The following is a 19,207-nucleotide window of genomic DNA, read 5'->3' as shown; positions in this document are numbered from 1 at the left end:
CTGATAAAACTGTTAAAGCTATTGGAAAAGGAACTGTAAAATTTAAAGTTCGCATAGGTTCTAAAACTGAAAATATCAAACTCAAAAATGTATTGTGTGTACCTGATTTGAAAAATAATTTAATCTCAGTGTCTAAAGTAATTGAAAATAATCTTTCAGTAATTTTCAAAGAAAAATGTGCTCAAATAATTAATTCTAATAACGAAACAGTAATTTTAGCTAAACGTGAAAATGATCTTTATTTTGTCATGCCAATATTTGAATCTGTATCAATTGCTAAAGAAATAGATCAGTGGCATATAAGATTTGGCCATTTAAATGAAAATAATCTTAAAAAACTTCAAATAAATAACATGATTAGAGGTCTTTCTTTTTCTCAAATTGACTCTCTTTCTACTTGTAAGGTATGCATTCAGGGTAAACAAACCGCAACCCCTCTTCCCAAACAATCTGAATATAGAAGTACTGAATTGTTGAATCTAATTCATTCTGATTTGTGTGGTCCCATGAGAACTGAATCAATAGGTGGATCATTTTATTTCGCAACATTTATTGATGATAAATCTCGATATGTTCGTGTTTATTTTCTGAAATTTAAGGATGAGGTTAAAGAAGCTTTCAGAAATTTTAAAGCATCTTTTGAAAATAAACTTAACTCTAAAATCAGAATTCTGCGAACCGATAACGGGCTAGAATATTTAGGGAAAGACTTTAATAAATTTCTTAATAATGCGGGAATAAAACACGAAATGAGCACTCCTTACACGCCAGCCCAGAATGGCGTCGCCGAAAGATTAAATCGCACTTTGGTTTCAATGGCGCGATGTTTCTTATTGCAATCCAATCTGCCTCAGAAATTCTGGGCCGAAGCCGTCAATACGACTGCCCAACGCGAGGTTTAAAACACGAAATAAAAACACCTTACGAAGTGATGTTTGGCAGAGTACCTGCTGTCTCTCACTTCAGAACCTTTGGACAAAAAGCATTTTCGCTAAATAAAAGGCCAGGAATAGGCAAATTTGATATTCGATCTAAAGAATGTATTTTTATTGGCTATTCTGATGAATCAAAAGCGTATAGACTTTGGGATCCCGAGGCATGTAAAGTGATAATAAGCAGAGATGTAAAATTTATTAATGAATTTGAAAACTGCTGTAGTTATGACTCAGAGCAAGAAATAAATCTGCCTTTCGCTCCGGAGGAAAAAATTATAAATAAAACATGTTGTGAAAAATCATCACCTCTGGACGGTAGCGAGTCGCCACTTAAATCTGAAGCTGAACCGGAAAGCGGAAGTGATTTAGATAGCGAATCAATGCATCCTATCCTGATTAAAAGGGGGCCTGGTCGACCCAAGAAAATAAAAACAGGTTTGCCAGGAAGGCATAAAAAAGGAATATCACTATACAGTTGTAAATAAAAATGAACAAACTCAAAATGTTGTTGAGGAAAGCATTAATCCTACAGTGCAAGAAGTATTAAATGGACCATATGCTGAAAATTGGCATAATGCCATGCTGTTAGAATATAACTCGCTTGTTCAAGAAAAGGCTTGGGAATTAGTAAAAAGACCTGAAAACAAGAAAGTTATTGGTAGTAAATGGGTTCTTAAAATATAATCACGACGGCACTATCGAAAAATACAAAGCTAGGCTAGTTGCTAAAGGGTGCGCTCAAATCCCTGGTCTCGATTTCACTGAAAACTTTTCCCCTGTTGCTAGATTAAGTTCCATAAGAACAGTTTTAGCCTACGCAGTAGAACACAATCTCAAAGGTTACCAATTGGATTTTGTAATGGCCTATGTAAATGGAAATTTAGATGAAGAAATCTACATGGAAATTCCCGAAGGTTTTCGCGTTGAAACTAATTCAGATAAAGTGTGTCTTTTAAAGAGATCATTATACGGTCTTAAACAGTCAGGACGTCAGTGGTACAAAAAGTTGGATGAAAAATTGAAATCTATGAAATTTAAATCTCTTAATTCAGATAATTGTGTTTATATTAAAAAGACGCCTAACAGTGAAACTATTATAATCGTTTATGTAGACGATCTTATCGTTTTTACCGATTCTAAGCAAACGTATGAAACAATTCGCAATAGTTTAGCTTCTGCTTTCAAAATGAAAGACTTGGGGAAGTTACATTATTGCTTAGGAATAGAATTTTACCAAAATGAGAATTCAATTAAAATTTCTCAAAAGAAATACGTTGATGATATTTTAAATCGGTATAATATGCAAAATGCTAAATCCGTGTCTTCACCTATAGATAACAGCAAAAAATTATCAAAAGAGATGAGTCCTAAAAACGAAAATGAAATCGCTGACATGAAAAATGTTCCATTTAGAAATCTGATCGGATCATTAATGTACCTTTCAGTAGCTACTAGGCCAGATATCACATACGCCGTGAATTTCTTAAGTCAATTTAACAACAATCCGGGAAAAGAACATTGGCATGCTGCGAAAAGAATACTTCGATATCTAAAGGGAACCCAAGATCAAGGACTAATTTATACGAAAACAGGAAAACCACTCATCGCCTTTGTGGATGCAGATTGGGCATCAAATGTCGATGATAGAAAATCTTACACCGGTTTTGTATATATATTAAGTGGTTCAGCTATAACCTGGGAATCACAAAAACAACGCAGTAGCTCTATCTTCAACGGAGGCGGAATATATGGCTTTGTCTGAGGCCGCCAAAGAAACCGTCTACCTACGTCGTTTTTTGAAGGAGCTGGGTTACAACATAGAACACCCAACAACAATATACTGCGACAATCAAGGAGCTCAGAAAATTACGGAGAATTCAGTGTTTCACTCCCGTACAAAGCACATAGACATTCGCCATCATTTTGTGCGTGAAGTGTATGAACGCGGTGAATTAGATGTGAAGTACATACCTACCAGTGAAATGGGAGCTGATGTGTTAACCAAACCCCTGACTCCTGTTAAACATCAAAACTGTTGTACAATTGTAGGATTGAATACTGTTCAATATGTATTTTGTTTTACTTTTCAGCAATAGGAGAATCAACGTCGAAAGGGGGTATGTTGGCAACCGCCGTCGATTTCCCTAGCGCATGCGCATGATCAGCAAGTTCTCTGCTGCGTAATACTTATACTTAGTTAATACGCAGTTAGCCAAAGTCAATGTTGAGTATTGCATGTAAGAGAGAAGTGCAAAGCGCTGTGTAATCATGTTTCTACTCTGCTGTTCAACGTCTTCGTAGTTCAAATAAATGTTTGTCATGTATATAGAAGACGTCATTTTATTCGTCATTTTATTGACCTTGAACAAAGCTCAGATCAGATAAATTTACGAGTGTTAGAGAAAAAAATTAACAGGATGTTGGGGTATTTAATTTTTGAATTTAATAGTTAAAAACATTTTGTTTCTTTGCGTACCACCTATTTTTCTCTTGCTTACCACCGGTTGAGAATCACTGATTTAGTGTATGTTCTATCTGTTCAAACCAGCTCTAAGTTGGACAAAACTTTCATCACTGTTTTTACTTACTTACGTTAAATCAAAGTAGGCTTGAAATATCTGAAGAGTAATTAAGATTAATAAAGTAAGTAAAAACTAAAGTTACTGAAAAATTTGTTAAAAGCAAATTTATTCCCTATTAAAAATAGGGAACGCATTTAGGTGTAAAAAAATGTGTTATTAATTCTTTAAAAATTAACTCTAGATTTTTTTTCTTTAAGCCTCGAAGGCATTGATTCATAATAGATGCTGAAACATGAAATACATTCTTTTAGAATTCAGTAGATTTAAGGTAGTTAGATTTAAGGTATCAGGTTACACTGAAATAAAGAGAGACAAAGACTGTCTTCTAATACAGGTACTAAACAAAAGAATTAGCTTAAGATTGTGGGTGTGAGGAGGAGAAAAAAACTAATTTAACCATTCGATGTTTTCCCTTCTTCATACATACGTACATACATACATACATACATGTATACATACTTGTCCGAGAAAGAAAATTAGAAATCTGCTTACCTGTGCGTTAGAAGAAGATTCCAAAACGCGACCATAACATATAGATAATAGAAGACAAGTCAATCCTAACCAAATAAGCATCTTTTCTGACCTGTGAAATTAAAAATAATTCCGTCTTTATTGCATATTTATATTGCAATTCAAAATTAATGTGAAAAATTACTCATGTTATTACTTAGGTTACAAGTTGCTTTTTACAGATGCATATAGCAGCATGCAAACACTACAGTCATCGCATATACCAAAAATTCCACGAGAACTAATCATCTAGAAACTGGGATTTCATTAGTTGACTTCTTCAGTTATGGAAAATCACGCGAGGGCTATCTGCCTAAGGGAAGGGATGCCTTCGTGGAGGACTTTCCAAGGGAAACTGACTCTTATACACGTTACATATAGAGAAAAACTACGAAAGCGCTCATGTAGCTAGCACGTTCGCCTGGAAGCGAACTCATATGAGTACATAGTAGAAGTGTTCAGCGATTTTACCGTTCGGCCCCCAGCGACTTCGAGTGTTGGCTTAAATGTAAAATTTCGAAAGTTAATATCGCCTGTAAAATTTAAAGTTATGTATTTAAATATTTAATCAGCAGTTACTAGTCATAATTAGAAGTGAAATTTGAGATGCTGCTATCTACTATAAAAATCTGAAGCTACCCATTTGACAATTTAATTAGTTTTAGTCATAACTAAACGTTAAATAATCAGCCTTTCATCCCTTGATTTCCGTCTTAAAGTACCAAGTTGCATAAAATGAGTACCAAGTTCACTTGAGGACTAAACACTGGGGGTGAGTGCTGCGACAAGCTGACCACTTGTTCAGGGCTTATGCTTACGCACTCCGGGGCCCACGGTCAAGAAAGCAGATTTCGGGGCGCTGCAGGCATTGGCCCATTAGGGCTGTTACACCAATGAGTTTTAGTTTTAAACGTTTAAATATTATATGGGACAGTGAAACTGGCACAGGTTGACAAAAATATACTAATAAGAAGACAGTAATAACAAGAAATTTCTTCATGAGTATTTTTTTTTTTTTTTGTAAAGAAGCCCATAAACCTTGCACATCTAAAGAAAAATATCTTATAGATACCTCACAGCAAAATTTATTTTATTTTAAGCTAGACTGAAATTGTTGGAAATTTCTTCGTGCATGAAGCTATTTAAGTTTCTTTTCATTACGAAGCTTCTAAAAGAAAACTTAGCTAAAAAATACAAGCAGTCAGCCGTAGATACTTAAAGGATTATGCCTCATGCTATGCTTGATATTTCAAAAGTTTTTTCATAATTAAATATTGCTTTGAACAACTACTTACAGATCCATTACTTCAATTTAAGAAATGCATTAAAAAAAAGATAAGTTTTCAGGCTTAGGTAATTATAGCCATGTCATACTTCTAAAGTAAAAAAAAAAAAAATCAAATTTTTACTGGTGCTGTAGTAAAAAATGTGGGAAAAAAAGCACATTTAAAAGCGCTTTTTTATAAATGAATTAGTCAAATAGGCAAAATATCTATTCTCATACCATCAAATTCTATGGTTATAAGGCATCAAATTATAAGGTATTTCTCCCGCCTTCTTAGCGAGCCTTCGTGGTGTAGTGGTCTGCACGCTCAGCGCGTAATTGAGAGGTCCGCGGTTCGATTCCCAGTGAAGGTGTTGCATATTTTTCATCTTTCCGACCTCGAAATAACCTAATGTCTCTACAGTATTTTTTGGGACCATTCACAGCTAAAATTTGGGGACCATTCACAGATGCTACTGATGACAGCTACGTGAGAAACTTTTCGAATGTCAACTTCTGTAATATACTTTCTGTATCACAGAAACCTAAATATCGGGTTTAACGAAAGTTTCCCGCCACCGCAAATATCGACGGCGCAAACAGTTTTCGTTGGCGTGTTTAATCATAGTTTGTCAAAAGATTTTTGGTATTTGAAAGAAAGAAACTTGCTTTAGAACACTGATGTGAAATTTGTAAAAACATATCGTTACCATTAAATACAAGGTGTCTGAAATGGCACTATCACGCTACCGGATTAGAATCATCATTTACTTCCAGTTGTGTTGCAAAACGTCAGCTACAGAATATCACCAAATCATGTGTATAGTTTTAAGAACTAATGTTGTATCATACGGCACTGTGAAAGTTTGGTACCGAAGTTCAAAAACAAGAACTATGACATTCAAGAAGCAGAGTTGATGGCCGGCCTACTGATGTTGGTGAGGCCTGCCGGCGAGAACTAGTGGAAGAAGATCAGTATGCAACTACTTGAGAGCTTGCTAAGGAGTTAGACCAGAGCTTCCTAAGGAGTTAGTGCCATGTCCATTAGTCGCGCTATGCATCGCATAAACTTGAGGTACAAGTTCAATCGCTGGGTGCCGCATAAGCTGACTCAAGCAAGGACAAACGTGTTCGGAGCCTGCACTAATATGCTCGAATATCAACACAAAGATAAAATTCTGGACCGGATCATCAGTGGTGATGAAAAATGGATTTACCTTAACAACACAGGCCGGAAAGGGGGTCGTTCTGCGCCCGGTGAGCCCGTTGGCAGCGTCACAAAGCGCAATTTAACTAACAAAAAGATCATGCTTTGTATCTGGTGAGATTGCCGTTGTATTATCCGTAAAGAGTATCTGGAAAAGGTAAAACCCTCGAGAGTAAGGTGTACAGCGAGATGTCAGTCCGTGTTGACGCTGCTATCAAGGAAAAAGACAAACTGAGTTCCAGCGCAAAAAAGAAATGTACCATTAAGGTAATGCAAGACCATATGTGTCTGCATTTACTGGCTAGACTCTGTGCACACTCGAATGGGATCTTTTGCCACACATACCATATAGCCCAGACATCGCTCTTCAGACTATTACCTTTTTTACCACCTGCAGCTACATCTTGCTGGTGCTATCTTCCATTCTGCACAGGAAGTCTGAAATCAGGTTGATCTATTTTTGGACTCGCTGACACCAAGTTTCTGGGCCGAAGGCTTTGAAAAACTAACAAAGCATTGGCAGAAAATTCTATATTTGGGTGATGATTACTACCCACACTAAAGGTACTTTCATGTTTTTTAAACTTTAATAAGAATGTTTTTTGAACGGAAAACTTTCATTACAATCAGATACATATGTACAGGTTTCAAATATTTATAACTTGCAGACGTTCTAAAATTCGAAAATTTTTATCTAATAGAACTAAAAGATTTTAGGTTCTTTCACCCTGAAGATTTCCAAACTTTCTTTTCAGGAAATGAAATGGCTTAACTCAGGGTTGCCTAATCCGTGTTACTCGCGCGATCATTAGATTTGGCTCGCATTGCACGTCTGGTCTCTTCTCAGTCTTGAGAAGACAAGTGCCGAGAGGGGAAAGGAAATGTCGAGTTCTAGTTACCCCACAAAGGCACAGGTCACCAAAGTTCCCTGAAGATGGAGGTGTGGAGGAACACGCGAAGTGGACATATACCAAGTTATTAAAAATCGCATATCTGAAATAAATTATCCGCTTCAAAAACGTATGTCAATAATAACAGATAGCGCACCTGCCATGATTGATTCTGTTGTTAGTTTCATCAGTTTATGTAAGAATGATGGTGACTTTCCACACTTTTTTAACTTCTATTGCATCATCATCAGCCGGCATTATCTACAGAAATTTTACATTGTGAAGACGCGATGGAAACAGTTAAAAAATTGGAAATTCTATTCGTGCCAGACCACTGCGAAATAGATTGTTCGAAACACTGATTGGTAAACTTGATGCTGAGTCTGGAATATTAAGTTACATTTTGAAATTAGATGGAAAAATAATGGAAAATTCCTGCAACGATTTTTAGAGCTTGTTCGACAGATAAAAAGCACTTTTTAGGATCCAGAAACGAAATTTTTTAAGAACGTAGTGATCATATTTCATTTTATGATTTAGCCATTCTTACAGACGTAACAATGAAACGAATAAACTAAATCTTAAATTTTTTAGAAGAAAAGACTATGGTTGAGTTTGTAGGATCCTGTTCTCTTTGGCTACATAAGCTCTTCTAGATCCTATTAAGGAACCTGGCGACTTCTTGCACAGGCGTAAGGAAAACTAACTCAGAAGAAGGGTAAAAATAACCCTTTATTATTATCCAACTCTGAACAGAAAGGCACGTACTTCTTGCTTACGATAACACCAACAACTTGAGGTGGAACTTAGGAATCGTTACACTGAAAATTCACGGTTAAAGACTAGTGCTGGACTAGCATTTAAGTTAAGGTTAACTAGGTTGACTCGATAACCTACCAGGCCTGGTAATTATTTAAATGACCAAAAAGGCATGTCAGCAACTCCGCGTAACAGCAAGGACAGACTCGTAACCTGCTCTAGCTAGCGAAAACACGCTCTGAATAAGCCCCAAGATTTACTCGTTTAAATACTCACTTCACTTAACTTTAAACTTGCATTATGGCGAGGTAATGCGAGAAGGATTGAGGAGTTTAGAAAAGATAACAAAAATCTGAATAATTGGTTAATTGAACCAAGGGGAAACTCTACAAGTTAATGGGAAGTATAAAGGCCTTTTAATCAAAATTAAATTTCACAAATGAAAGAAATGTAACTTTAGAATAATGATAAATAGTTTTTTTAACCTTTATAACTTTTTAATGTAACTTTTAACTATAAAAAAATTTAACTCTTGTCACATTGCAAATTCGGGTTATATCAAGAAATACAAGAAAGAATTTAAATCAAGAAATTACATCAAGAAATATAAGAAAATTGAAACAATAAAATGTACTGAGAATCTCTTCGAGCATTAAATTTTTTATTTTCGTAAAATTCAGCCCATTGCTTCATTCAATTCATATTCATCTGCTGACACTAATGTTTCAGATATATTGCAACAGGTTGCAAATAACTACATATTCACATATGCACCACTTCATTTAATACCTATTTTAAGAGTGCTAAATCGGCGCCCAACGGAGTAGCTAAAACCACGAAACATAGGTAGTTTATCCCAGAATTTCATTCCAGGTAACTGAACGTCTTTGTCCTGTCCAAAGCTTTAATATGTTTTCTTGTGTAGCGTAAATATGGGCCGCTTTACCTCAGAAGATTCTTCAGTTTATCCCCTCGGAGAATAATCTTAGTGTACTTTTCCATAAACAAATAATCCGGTCCAATCCATTTACGAGGGACGATATCAGAAACTTTTAAATATAGTTTTAAAATTGTGTATAGGAATGATGTGATAAATACCCTCCTATTAATGCGATGGTCAGAGAAAAATATAAGGCTTTCTAACATCCAGGTTGAAAATTAATTACTGATAGTCTTTTTTTGTCATACAATTAATTCCATGAGTAAATTTTACAAAAAATTATATTAACATTTTATTTAAAATTTTATCGTTTCATATTGCTCCGGACTTCAAGAAATACTCAAAACATTTTGATTAAATACATTTATCTGCTAATAAATAAGTCGCCTTAAAAATTTTGTTCGTGTTAACTATAAAGGTTGTCTAATGGGTATGATAAGGGATTCAATGAATCTATGTTTTGCATTACATTCGACAAAATTTAACAAGTTAATTCAACTACAAAAAGAAAACACTTAATATTACAAACAATTAATGCACACAGCAAGTTTAACTCAATAACCCAATCTCTTCGCTTTCCATAAAACAGTTTTTAAATATTAATAGAAACGTCTGAAAATTATCTCTTAAATTATCGGTCGTAAAAGTAGCGTTAAGTAAGATAAATGGAAAATTATAAAAATCATTTGAGGGATTCCAAGTAAATTTTGATTCTATAAGTTTAAAGATCCGGCTCAAAACTTAGAGTAACCTGATTTATCACACATTTTTTCATATTATATTCTATAAAACAGATTCTTAGAACGAAATCGTGCAAATTAACGCTTCTCAGGTTTCAGCCGGATACCTCAAATTATGATTCTATATTTATTCTTTGAAGTTCGTTTTCCTTTTCTCAAGTTTCTGAAATCACTTAGCGTTCTTCTAATTATAGTAACATCTCGAATGAGTTAATTTTGCTAAAAATAATTTACTTGGTATATTAATTTGAGACATAATAAAGTTCAATAAATTCTGCTATGCTGCAATTAGAACAATATTCTTTTTTCACTGTTAGGGAACAATTCCTTTCATAAACATTGATATTAACCTATCCCATTATATCCTCTTATTAGAGACTTTATATATAAAGTCTCGCTTATTAATAGGCTCTAATTAAATTAGACATTCGAGAATATCCGGAGCTTATAAGCACAAATCTAGATTAGTCTTGTACGAAATTCAAATTAAGTGAGCCCTATTTGCAGGAGAAATTCAGACATGGCGATTCTTTCCCTATTAGTCAGTTTCACGAAACCATAAAGTTTATTTTTTTTTTTTTTTTTTTGCCTAGGTAATGCAATGAGAAATTTAACATTATACTTATGTTAGCAAAAGACATAATTTATTAAATTGAGCAGTTCTGCATCTTAAGATTAAAAGGTAAGAAATTTTACCAATTTTTCGAATGATGTCGAAGCGAGTTTTAAACCTGTTTCGGAATATTTTATGGAGTAAAACAGAATAAGAGAGTTTTTAATTTTAGTCATGGATATTCATGCCACTTTGCAAACAGTCCAACGTTATGAAAATTTAATTGATTTTATGGGTTTTTATGTTTCAATGAAAGACTATTTATTTGACTAGATGACAAACTGCATGGGAAACTCGTGGATTTTTGTCCTGAAATGTATAAACATATAAAAGGAATAAAAAATTCATAATAGTTTGCAGAGACATTAGGATTTTTTTTGGAAGCCGGAGAGATGAAAAATTAACAACGCCTTCGCTGGGAATCGAACCACGGACCTCTGGAATACCGGCCCAGCGTGCAGAACCACTACACCACGAAGGCACGCTAGGAAGGCGGGAGAAATAACTTTTAAGTTTCTAAATGAAAACATATTTTTTTTAAAAAGAAGTATAATTACATTTCCGATTCGTATATCCAATTCATACTAATCATTACCAATTATCCATATAATTAAATTATTTCACCTGCCATTTTCTCTAATAGACTCTTTTATTCCAGCTTTTAACTAATTTTTACTGGTTATTTATGCTAAATCCTTTATTGTAAATTTCTTATCTAGATAATTTCGTCTTCTGTAACTTTAATTGCCTTTGCAGATATTTGCAGCACCTGAAAGAGGTGTAATTATTTTCCTTTAGTAACTAACTTCCTTTAGTAATTTTCCTGTCTGTAACAAATAAATATCAAAAATATGAGAATAAGTAGTCCCAATCGACAATACGCAAAATGCTTCATACATCTGCGATACTGTAAGAATTTATTTAAAAATAATAATTGATGTGATACTTTAAATCTTTATTTACATAAACTCATTAAAGTTCGGACAGTGAGTAATTTGAAAGTTAGTATATCTAGACTTTTAACAGTATTTTACTCTTTGTTCCCTTGTACTCTTTATTCAAAAGAAAATCAAATGGTAATGGTGAAATTCTGTAATAAAGCAGAAATTGCAATCTTCCCTATGCATTTCTTTCTTTTTCTTATTTTATATTTAAAAATTTTTTTAAATTTTATTATTTTTTAATTCAAACAAAAAAAATCAGAAATTGCAATCTTCTCTATGCATTTCTTTTTTTTAATTTTTTATTTATAAATTTTTTCAAAGTTTTATTATTTTTTAATTCAAACAAAAAATGCAGAAAGAAGGATTGGAGTTTTTAAACTAGAATTCTCTTCTTTAATTTCATAGTTAAATTAAAGCTAGGTAGAATTTTCATAGTTCATGTGCTCCTAAATTGATGAATTATATTTTATAGTATCTAAAGGTATGAAAATAAGTCGGGATCTTTGGGGAACCGTCTGTTTGCTAGAGTAATCAGTCTGATATGCTTCAATGGTTTATTAAATGCTGAAAATTTTGAGTTTTTAAAGCGGAAGCTAACTACTACTCAGAAATATTTCACTGAAACAGAAAGTAAGTTTGTTAGAGAAAACTCATCTACTAAGCTTTGTATTACTTCTGCGCAGATTTCAAACCTAGTTATCAACTTTTTCTATCAGGCACTGTTTCTAACAGTAATAAAACATGTTTTGTCTCACTGTTTGTGTCTTTCCTTTTTTGCCTTTTGTGTCGTCACTACCGTGCCAGGAGAGCGTTTCTGACCATGCACTGCTATGTGATTTCCCATTGTCTCGGTGTACTCTATCTCTCCTGAAAGTTTGTCACCGCTGTAGTGATACACCCTGTATGCTTATCGAAACTTTTTTTAATGTTCCGTGGAGAATATGTTGAAGAATATAGAAAATGCGTTACATATTACATCTCAGTGCTTTATAATGTTTCAAAAGGTTACTAATTATTTCTTTTTCTAATGTTTTGCCTTTGAGTTTCAGAGCTATATCCTCATGCATTTAAAATACTTTCATGCGTCAACTAATCGTTCTTCAGTTTACTTTCAAACTGAGGATTGCTCATTAGCTCCCTAACCTGCGGACAATTGGTGGTGTATTGGGAATACGGCAAGGCACACTAGGGCTATCTGCCTAGGGAAGGGATGCCTTCTTGGAGGACTTTCTAAGGGAAACTGACTCGTATACACGTTACACATGAGGAAAACCACGAAAACGCCGATGCAGCCAGCCCGTTCGCGGGATTCGAACCTCGGACCGAACTACCAGTGTTCAGCGATTTTACCGCTCGGCCGCTGGTGGGCAGCCTGTGGATAAAGATGCACTTTAGTTTTGGCTACACTGGATTTTAAAGAATCTTGTTGGTAGAAACCGAAAATCCTCTCATGGATTCTCTACTTCAAAGAACTTTCATTAAATGTAGTTCAAAATGTAGAACTTTCAAGTACATTTTTGAAGACTGGGGAAAGAGTAGGAACTCAGGAACCACATTTTTACTTTTCGGAGTGTGATCTCGCTTTTAAGTCAAACATTTTACCTCCCTCCAATCTACTACATGCATAGGTAAGAAGGTAATATTTTCTGTTCAAAAATTCGGTAGTGAGTTCCCAATGAATAAGCAAGAATTAGGATCAACACAAAAGTTTTACTACCATTTACGATGATATCTGTCTATCTGTATGAGGATTGTTTCATTCGCAATAAACCTTATATCAGACTTCCAGAAAGTTCCATTTTCTGCACTTAAACTTTCTCTAATCATATAAAATTTGATTCGATTTTGAGTACGATTGGGCAACCTGAAGTGGTACTTAACTCCTGCCTAAAAATATGCTGCTTTTAAGAGCTTTATATTGTTTAAATCACTGATTTGTGATTCCAAAGTACTATACGACCAGGGGATGTACTACAATCCATATTTTCGAATCAAAGGCATGAGAATAGATGTGTAAATGAGCACGTATAGTTATCATTGTCCATTGTGTGGCAGAATAGAATAATAAAAAAAATAGTAGTGTTTATAATTAATACTGAGTCATAAATTTCATAAAAAATTATATTTTTTTTTGCAAAAAATCAACCGGAAATGATACTTTACTTAACGCTTGTTGCTAGCCGGTGTCTTAACGCGGAATTGTCGGTAGGTCATGTGCTGGCCATGTCAGATATTTTAGTACTATTTTTCTGTTTTCCTCTCAGACGAAAAGCAGCAATATTTTGTGTACCTATGAGTTGGTTCAAGAAATAAATCATTTAGATCTCTGCAGGTATGTCATTAGGAACTTTTTGTAATGTGTACTACCGAACAAAAGTTTCATATTATTCTTCCATTCGGTACTAAGAACTAATACTACTTATGGCTATAATGTAGATTTTGGAGGAATATGCTTTTAAATTTGTGTTTTATGTGTCTATCAGTAACCTCCATGTTCAGAACGCATTTGTGCCCCAAACTTTCAAGTAATGAGTCAACTGCATCACAGTATAGAAAAAATAAAATTTTAGAAAATTAGGCATTTTAAGTATAATTCTTGAAGTACTTCAAGAAAACTGCTCGGTTTTGTGCTTGCTCCAAGATCTCAAACATCTAATCTTGAGAGCACTATCATAGTCTAAGTTTTAACAGATCACGATCTTGAACAATATCATTTATGCAAAATTCACCGGAAAGATCTCATGCTGATAAGGATAAATAAAATAACTTCTGAGACAAGTACTTTAGTAGAAATTTCTATCCGAAACATTTGGAGCCTGATAGCTTTCATAATAAAAAGTAACACCGTATTTAAATTTAAAAAAATTTTCCTGCAATAAAACCACTTTGAATAAAGTAAAAATATAAAAATTATTTCTCAGAGTCATACCGAAGATGAGGTGAATAAGAGACTTGTCTGAAATAAATAAATAAGAATTAAAACGCACTTCTTACAATTTACTAATGTGATGGTAGTTGAAAATTATTTACGGAAAGCAATTTTGAGGTTTGCGTTATGTTTTAAAATTTTTTCACGATTCTACATGGTACTCATTAATATCATTGAATGGAATATACGAGGACCATCCAGAAAATAAAGATTGTTTAATTATACAAAATGAAAAACCAATTATTTATTGGGCTTCCTCAACTTTCCACGATCACCACCTTCATTTAACATTTGCCGTATCTGTTCACGAGCTTCAGCATTCCCATGGTATACTCTTCCGCCGCCAATTCACTAAAACAGGTGGTCACTGCCCTCAAAGCTCAGCATTGACATTCTTGACACGATATCACATATACGGAAAAGACTTTTTGATCGGATTGTGATTGGTGATGAGATTTGGGTGTGTCATATCTCCCCAGAGAGTAAGCGCCAATCATTTGAGTGGCATAATCCATCATCATCCAAAAAACCGAGAAAATTCAAACAGACTCTCTCAACACGAAAGGTCATAGCAACCGTCTTTAGAATCGTAAACGTGTTCTTTTGGTGGATTTCATGCCAAAAGGCACTACGGTCAATGCAAATTGTTATTGTGAGACTCTAAGAAAATTACGGCGAGTCATCCAAAAGAGGAGGCGACGAATGATTTCTGGAAGAATTGCACCTCTTCATGCCAATACTCGCTTTTACACTGCTGCAGCATCTCAAGAGTTTCTATATCGATTCGGATGGAAAATTTTGGATCATCCACCTTATAGCCCATACCTTGCTCTTAGCGAGTTCCACATTTTCCTTAAGCTGAAAGCGTTTCTGGTCTGTAAACCTTTTCAAAGCGATGAAGATATGGAGAACGCAGTGACAACGTGGCTTAATGAACTAACGGCGAAATAGTATAACATTGAAATTCTGAAGTTCGATGACCTAATACGACAGATGTTTAAATGTAGAAGGCGATTATGTAGAGAAAGGAAGGAAGCTTCAGGTACGCAACAAAGTTGCTTTTTCAAATAAATACTGTGTTTTTTTATTTTGTATAAATAAACTGTCTTTATTTTCTGGATGACACTCGTAAAAATACAGGGTAGTTAGTGTAGGTTTGTTTAGATAGTGTCTGTATAATTAAAACTGTATTTGCAGTACGTAATATAAACTCTGTTGGTTCTTAATGTTTATATAATAGCTCAAAATATACGAAGAAAAGAAATTAAAATGATTTAGAATTTAATAATTCTGTAATCAGAAAAATAGAAAAATGAATAATATTTTTTCGGACATATTGTAGAGACATTTACACCACGAAGGCATGCTAAGAAGGAAGGAGAAATATCTTATATACTCCCATTTTTAAAGGGCGACTGGGGTTTAGCGGACGCAATCGCCAAATCCTGGGTGTGGAGAATCATCATCCACCACTCTTTTTTAGTTCAAGCGCCACTGTAGAGACATTAGGTATTTGGAAGCAAGAGAGATGAAAAATGAGCAACGCCTTCTCCGGGAATCGAACCACGGACGTCTGGAATACGCACCCAGCATGCAAACTACTACACCACGAAGGCACGCTAAAAAGGCGGGACTAATATCTTATAATATATATACAACAATATGGAAAGCCTGAACACGTAGGTGCTGAAGCATGAAAGCTCTATGTGGTCAAGATGAATCCTTAGTTCAAGAATGAACAGCTTTCGCTTTCAGTGTCATCTGATTGGCTTGTTAGTGAAGTTCTAAAATTATTTCTGACTGTTTGAGCTTCGGTTCGCAAAACGTCAACCAGCGTTACGTAAAAATCATATGACGTGAATTAATCTGGATATAACGCGGTCCAGAAATGTTATTATAAACAATTATTATTTTCAGAACACAAAGGGGAAACAAACAAATTAAAATGAAAAGGGGCTACATATATATATGATCAATTTTCCAGCATACTGCGCACAGACATATATAATATTCCAATCACGTAGAAAGCAAACATTAAATCAGTATCAGACAAATGCATAAAGTACTGTAAATAATTTCATAGTGTCTTAACCTAGGAATTACATTAAAGATCAAATCAAATATTTGAATCTCATAGTAATCTAAACATTTCAATCTTCAGTGTTCGGAAAATATTCTAACGAAAAATATCATTAAATTGCAATGACAAGAAAGTAAAAGAATAAAGTATACGATTTTTAAAATCAGGTTATAAAAAATAAAATCTGTTTTTTAAATACAGGTGCATTTTTACCATCTTCATAATGTTATAATATTCATTTTTCGCATAAAATACGTTAAAATCATTACTTGCAGCGTTATTACTTAATACAAAATTCTTAACTTTTAATTAGCTTTTACACCTAAACGCATTTTTTGTAGTAAGCATTTTCAGTGTAAATCGCATAATTAGTGTGCAGTAACGTGCTTAAAATGTTTGTTACAAGTTAAGGGGGAGGGAATGCAGTTTTTCACTTCGTTTCAGAAATGGTTTTTATTAGAAAGCTAGATAAATAATAATTTCGGCATATAACAGTTTTCTTTGCTAATGCTAATGCTGCAAATGGTTTTTTCCTTTCATTTCATTTTAAACTGTATAATTAGTTATTAATACTTAAGATTGTTTAAAAGAACAGCAACACACATGCGAAATAAAATCTTAGTTAATAAAGGTAAACCATGTTCCAACTTTCGTACATTAATAAATATATCGGTGCAGTACAAATATTTGAAGTCAAACGACTAAATCGAATAATAAACCTTTCTGACTCGGCTCTAAGAGTAGAAAGAACGCTTTCCTGGGCACAAATGGTTAGAATTTTTACCGTCTGTTTTCAAGAAATTTCAATCCTCTCAATAAAAAAATAGCATGTTTGTATATAAATTTGGCCATTTGCATACATGAACAGTAAGATTCACTTTGCGAAAAGTACAAATAGCCTTTTCTTACAAGAGAATAAACTCTGAATGAATTTGGAACTAGACGGAATTTTTGTAATAAAAGTTGAAGCAGATATATTTTCAAATAATTTTCTCATTTCAATCTCCAAAGTTACATTTAGAAAAGTCGATAAACATTTAAAAGGGCAGTTATTACTGAAGAAAGAAAACCATACATTTTCTGCAGGGTTATAAAAGAAAATGTTACTCATTTTAAGGTAAATCTTAACTTATTTGGAAAAATACAAATTAAGTTGAAATAAATAGCAAATTCATTATTCACAATGCCCATAAAATCCATTAAATATTGATATTTAAGGAAAACGATTGTTGAGAGAATTACGTAAAATTATATTTTGCAGACAATATTTAAAACCATGTTTTAAATATTTAAAACCATGTAAAAATATTTAAAATTATGTTTAAAACCATGTTTAAAACCATGTTTTAAAGATATATTAAGCGTAAAGCCCAAATTTCTTAACACCGCGAAACGTTAGAATTCTAGTTACAAAACGAGTATTTTACAACACGAAGCATTTTACAACACGAAATTTGTAAACTCTTTCTTTTTTTTTTTTTTAATCTCTGACTTGGGAACTACGACTAAAATATTCTAAAAAAGAAATAAACGGTAATGAAAATGTGCAATCGCATAAAAGGCAATTTGTGCATTACAAAAGCAAACCCTAAGATAGCAAAAGAAATAAAACAGGGTTCAAACAAGCCTTCATGAATAATCAAGAGAGCAGGGAAGAAAAGCACGAAAAAACATTTTTTTACATACATATCAAACAAAGGAAATTTTCATTTGCATACAAAGCTAAGAGATTTTCTCCGACTTACATAGAAAGTAATTAGTAAATTTTTTTGCATCTACTAACGCTTTGCGCAGCAGAACGATTCCATAGAAAAAGTATAATAGTTATTTAAAACAAAGATTTTTTTAGCAGCGTCGCTGCATACGATGCTTATGTTCGCCATGAAGTGAAAATATAATAATAAACAAAGAGCATAATAAAATTCTCCTTCTCTTTTTTTTCTCCTAACTTTTCTAGTTTTCCTTCTCTAACTGCTAATTTTCATTTAGAATATGCATTTGAAAACGTTGTATATGATTTTCTTCGCAAGAGAAATGTAAAGCATCAAATGTAACCGCTTCCAATTAAGATTATGTATTACGAAATTTCTCAGTTAATGTGAGAACACAAAATGGAACCAAAAGAAAAACAAAGAAAGCGAAATAAATGATATTTACAAACTTACTTTGTTATGCTTTTGAATTATTCGGAGAAAAAGTTGCTCTGCGAAAGATAGCGAACTTCCAGGTAAACTTCCAAATTTAATTTATGTAGACGACGAAGCGCGTATTGAGATTATCGAATCTAAGCGACTAACTTTTATAGCCGGACAACCTGACTTTTATGTACTCTCCTCCTCTTCTCCCACCCCACCCCCTTTAACGAAACTGAAAATCTATTCACACGAAATAGACTGAACCTACAGTGGAATATTTCTTCCAAACTAAGTTCCGCCCCTTTGCCAATTGTCATGCGCCGATGAGATTACGTCATTTAATCGCAAAAGAATCGTCCCACGCGCTCTTTTGGCGACTAAAGAGAATGGTAAAATACTTCAAGCGCTTTGCAGCTGAGATATATAATTCCTAATTAGTTTTAATTGCTTAAGACTAGAAAATTCATTTGTTAACAATGACACTGTAATTAGGACTGGTAAAATGCAACAAATACAAATGCTCGCTTAGAAGAAAATTTCTGTTTTTCAGTACTAATTTTATACCTTGATTTCTGAAGGAAAGGGGAAATTGAATTAAAAATAGCAGAAACTGAATTTTCCTCAAAAACTGAACTTATGAACATCACCAAATATTGCACACTTACTGAAGACAAAAGAT

General features: G+C 33.7%; 1 protein-coding gene across 1 annotated transcript in view; it reads right to left on the bottom strand.

Moving 5' to 3' along the window:
- LOC118200862 (zwei Ig domain protein zig-2-like) overlaps positions 1–18,713 on the bottom strand; it is an 81,216-nt gene extending 62,503 nt beyond the window's left edge. Inside the window, exons 1-2 of the mRNA XM_035372845.2 lie at positions 18,559–18,713; positions 4,010–4,100 (exon numbers count right to left, since the gene is read on the bottom strand). Of these exons, the coding sequence (XP_035228736.1) occupies positions 4,010–4,090 (81 nt within the window). The 5' untranslated portion in view covers positions 4,091–4,100; positions 18,559–18,713. The remainder of the gene's footprint in view (positions 1–4,009; positions 4,101–18,558) is intronic.
- Between the last annotated feature and the right edge of the window lie 494 nt (positions 18,714–19,207).

The sequence above is a fragment of the Stegodyphus dumicola genome, chromosome X1, assembly GCF_044657685.1.
Source record: "Stegodyphus dumicola isolate Sdum_Otavi_A_Nest chromosome X1, ASM4465768v1".
NCBI lineage: Eukaryota > Metazoa > Arthropoda > Arachnida > Araneae > Eresidae > Stegodyphus > Stegodyphus dumicola.
Note: the sequence above shows the minus strand (reverse complement) of the source record. Positions and strands in the feature narration are given on the sequence as shown.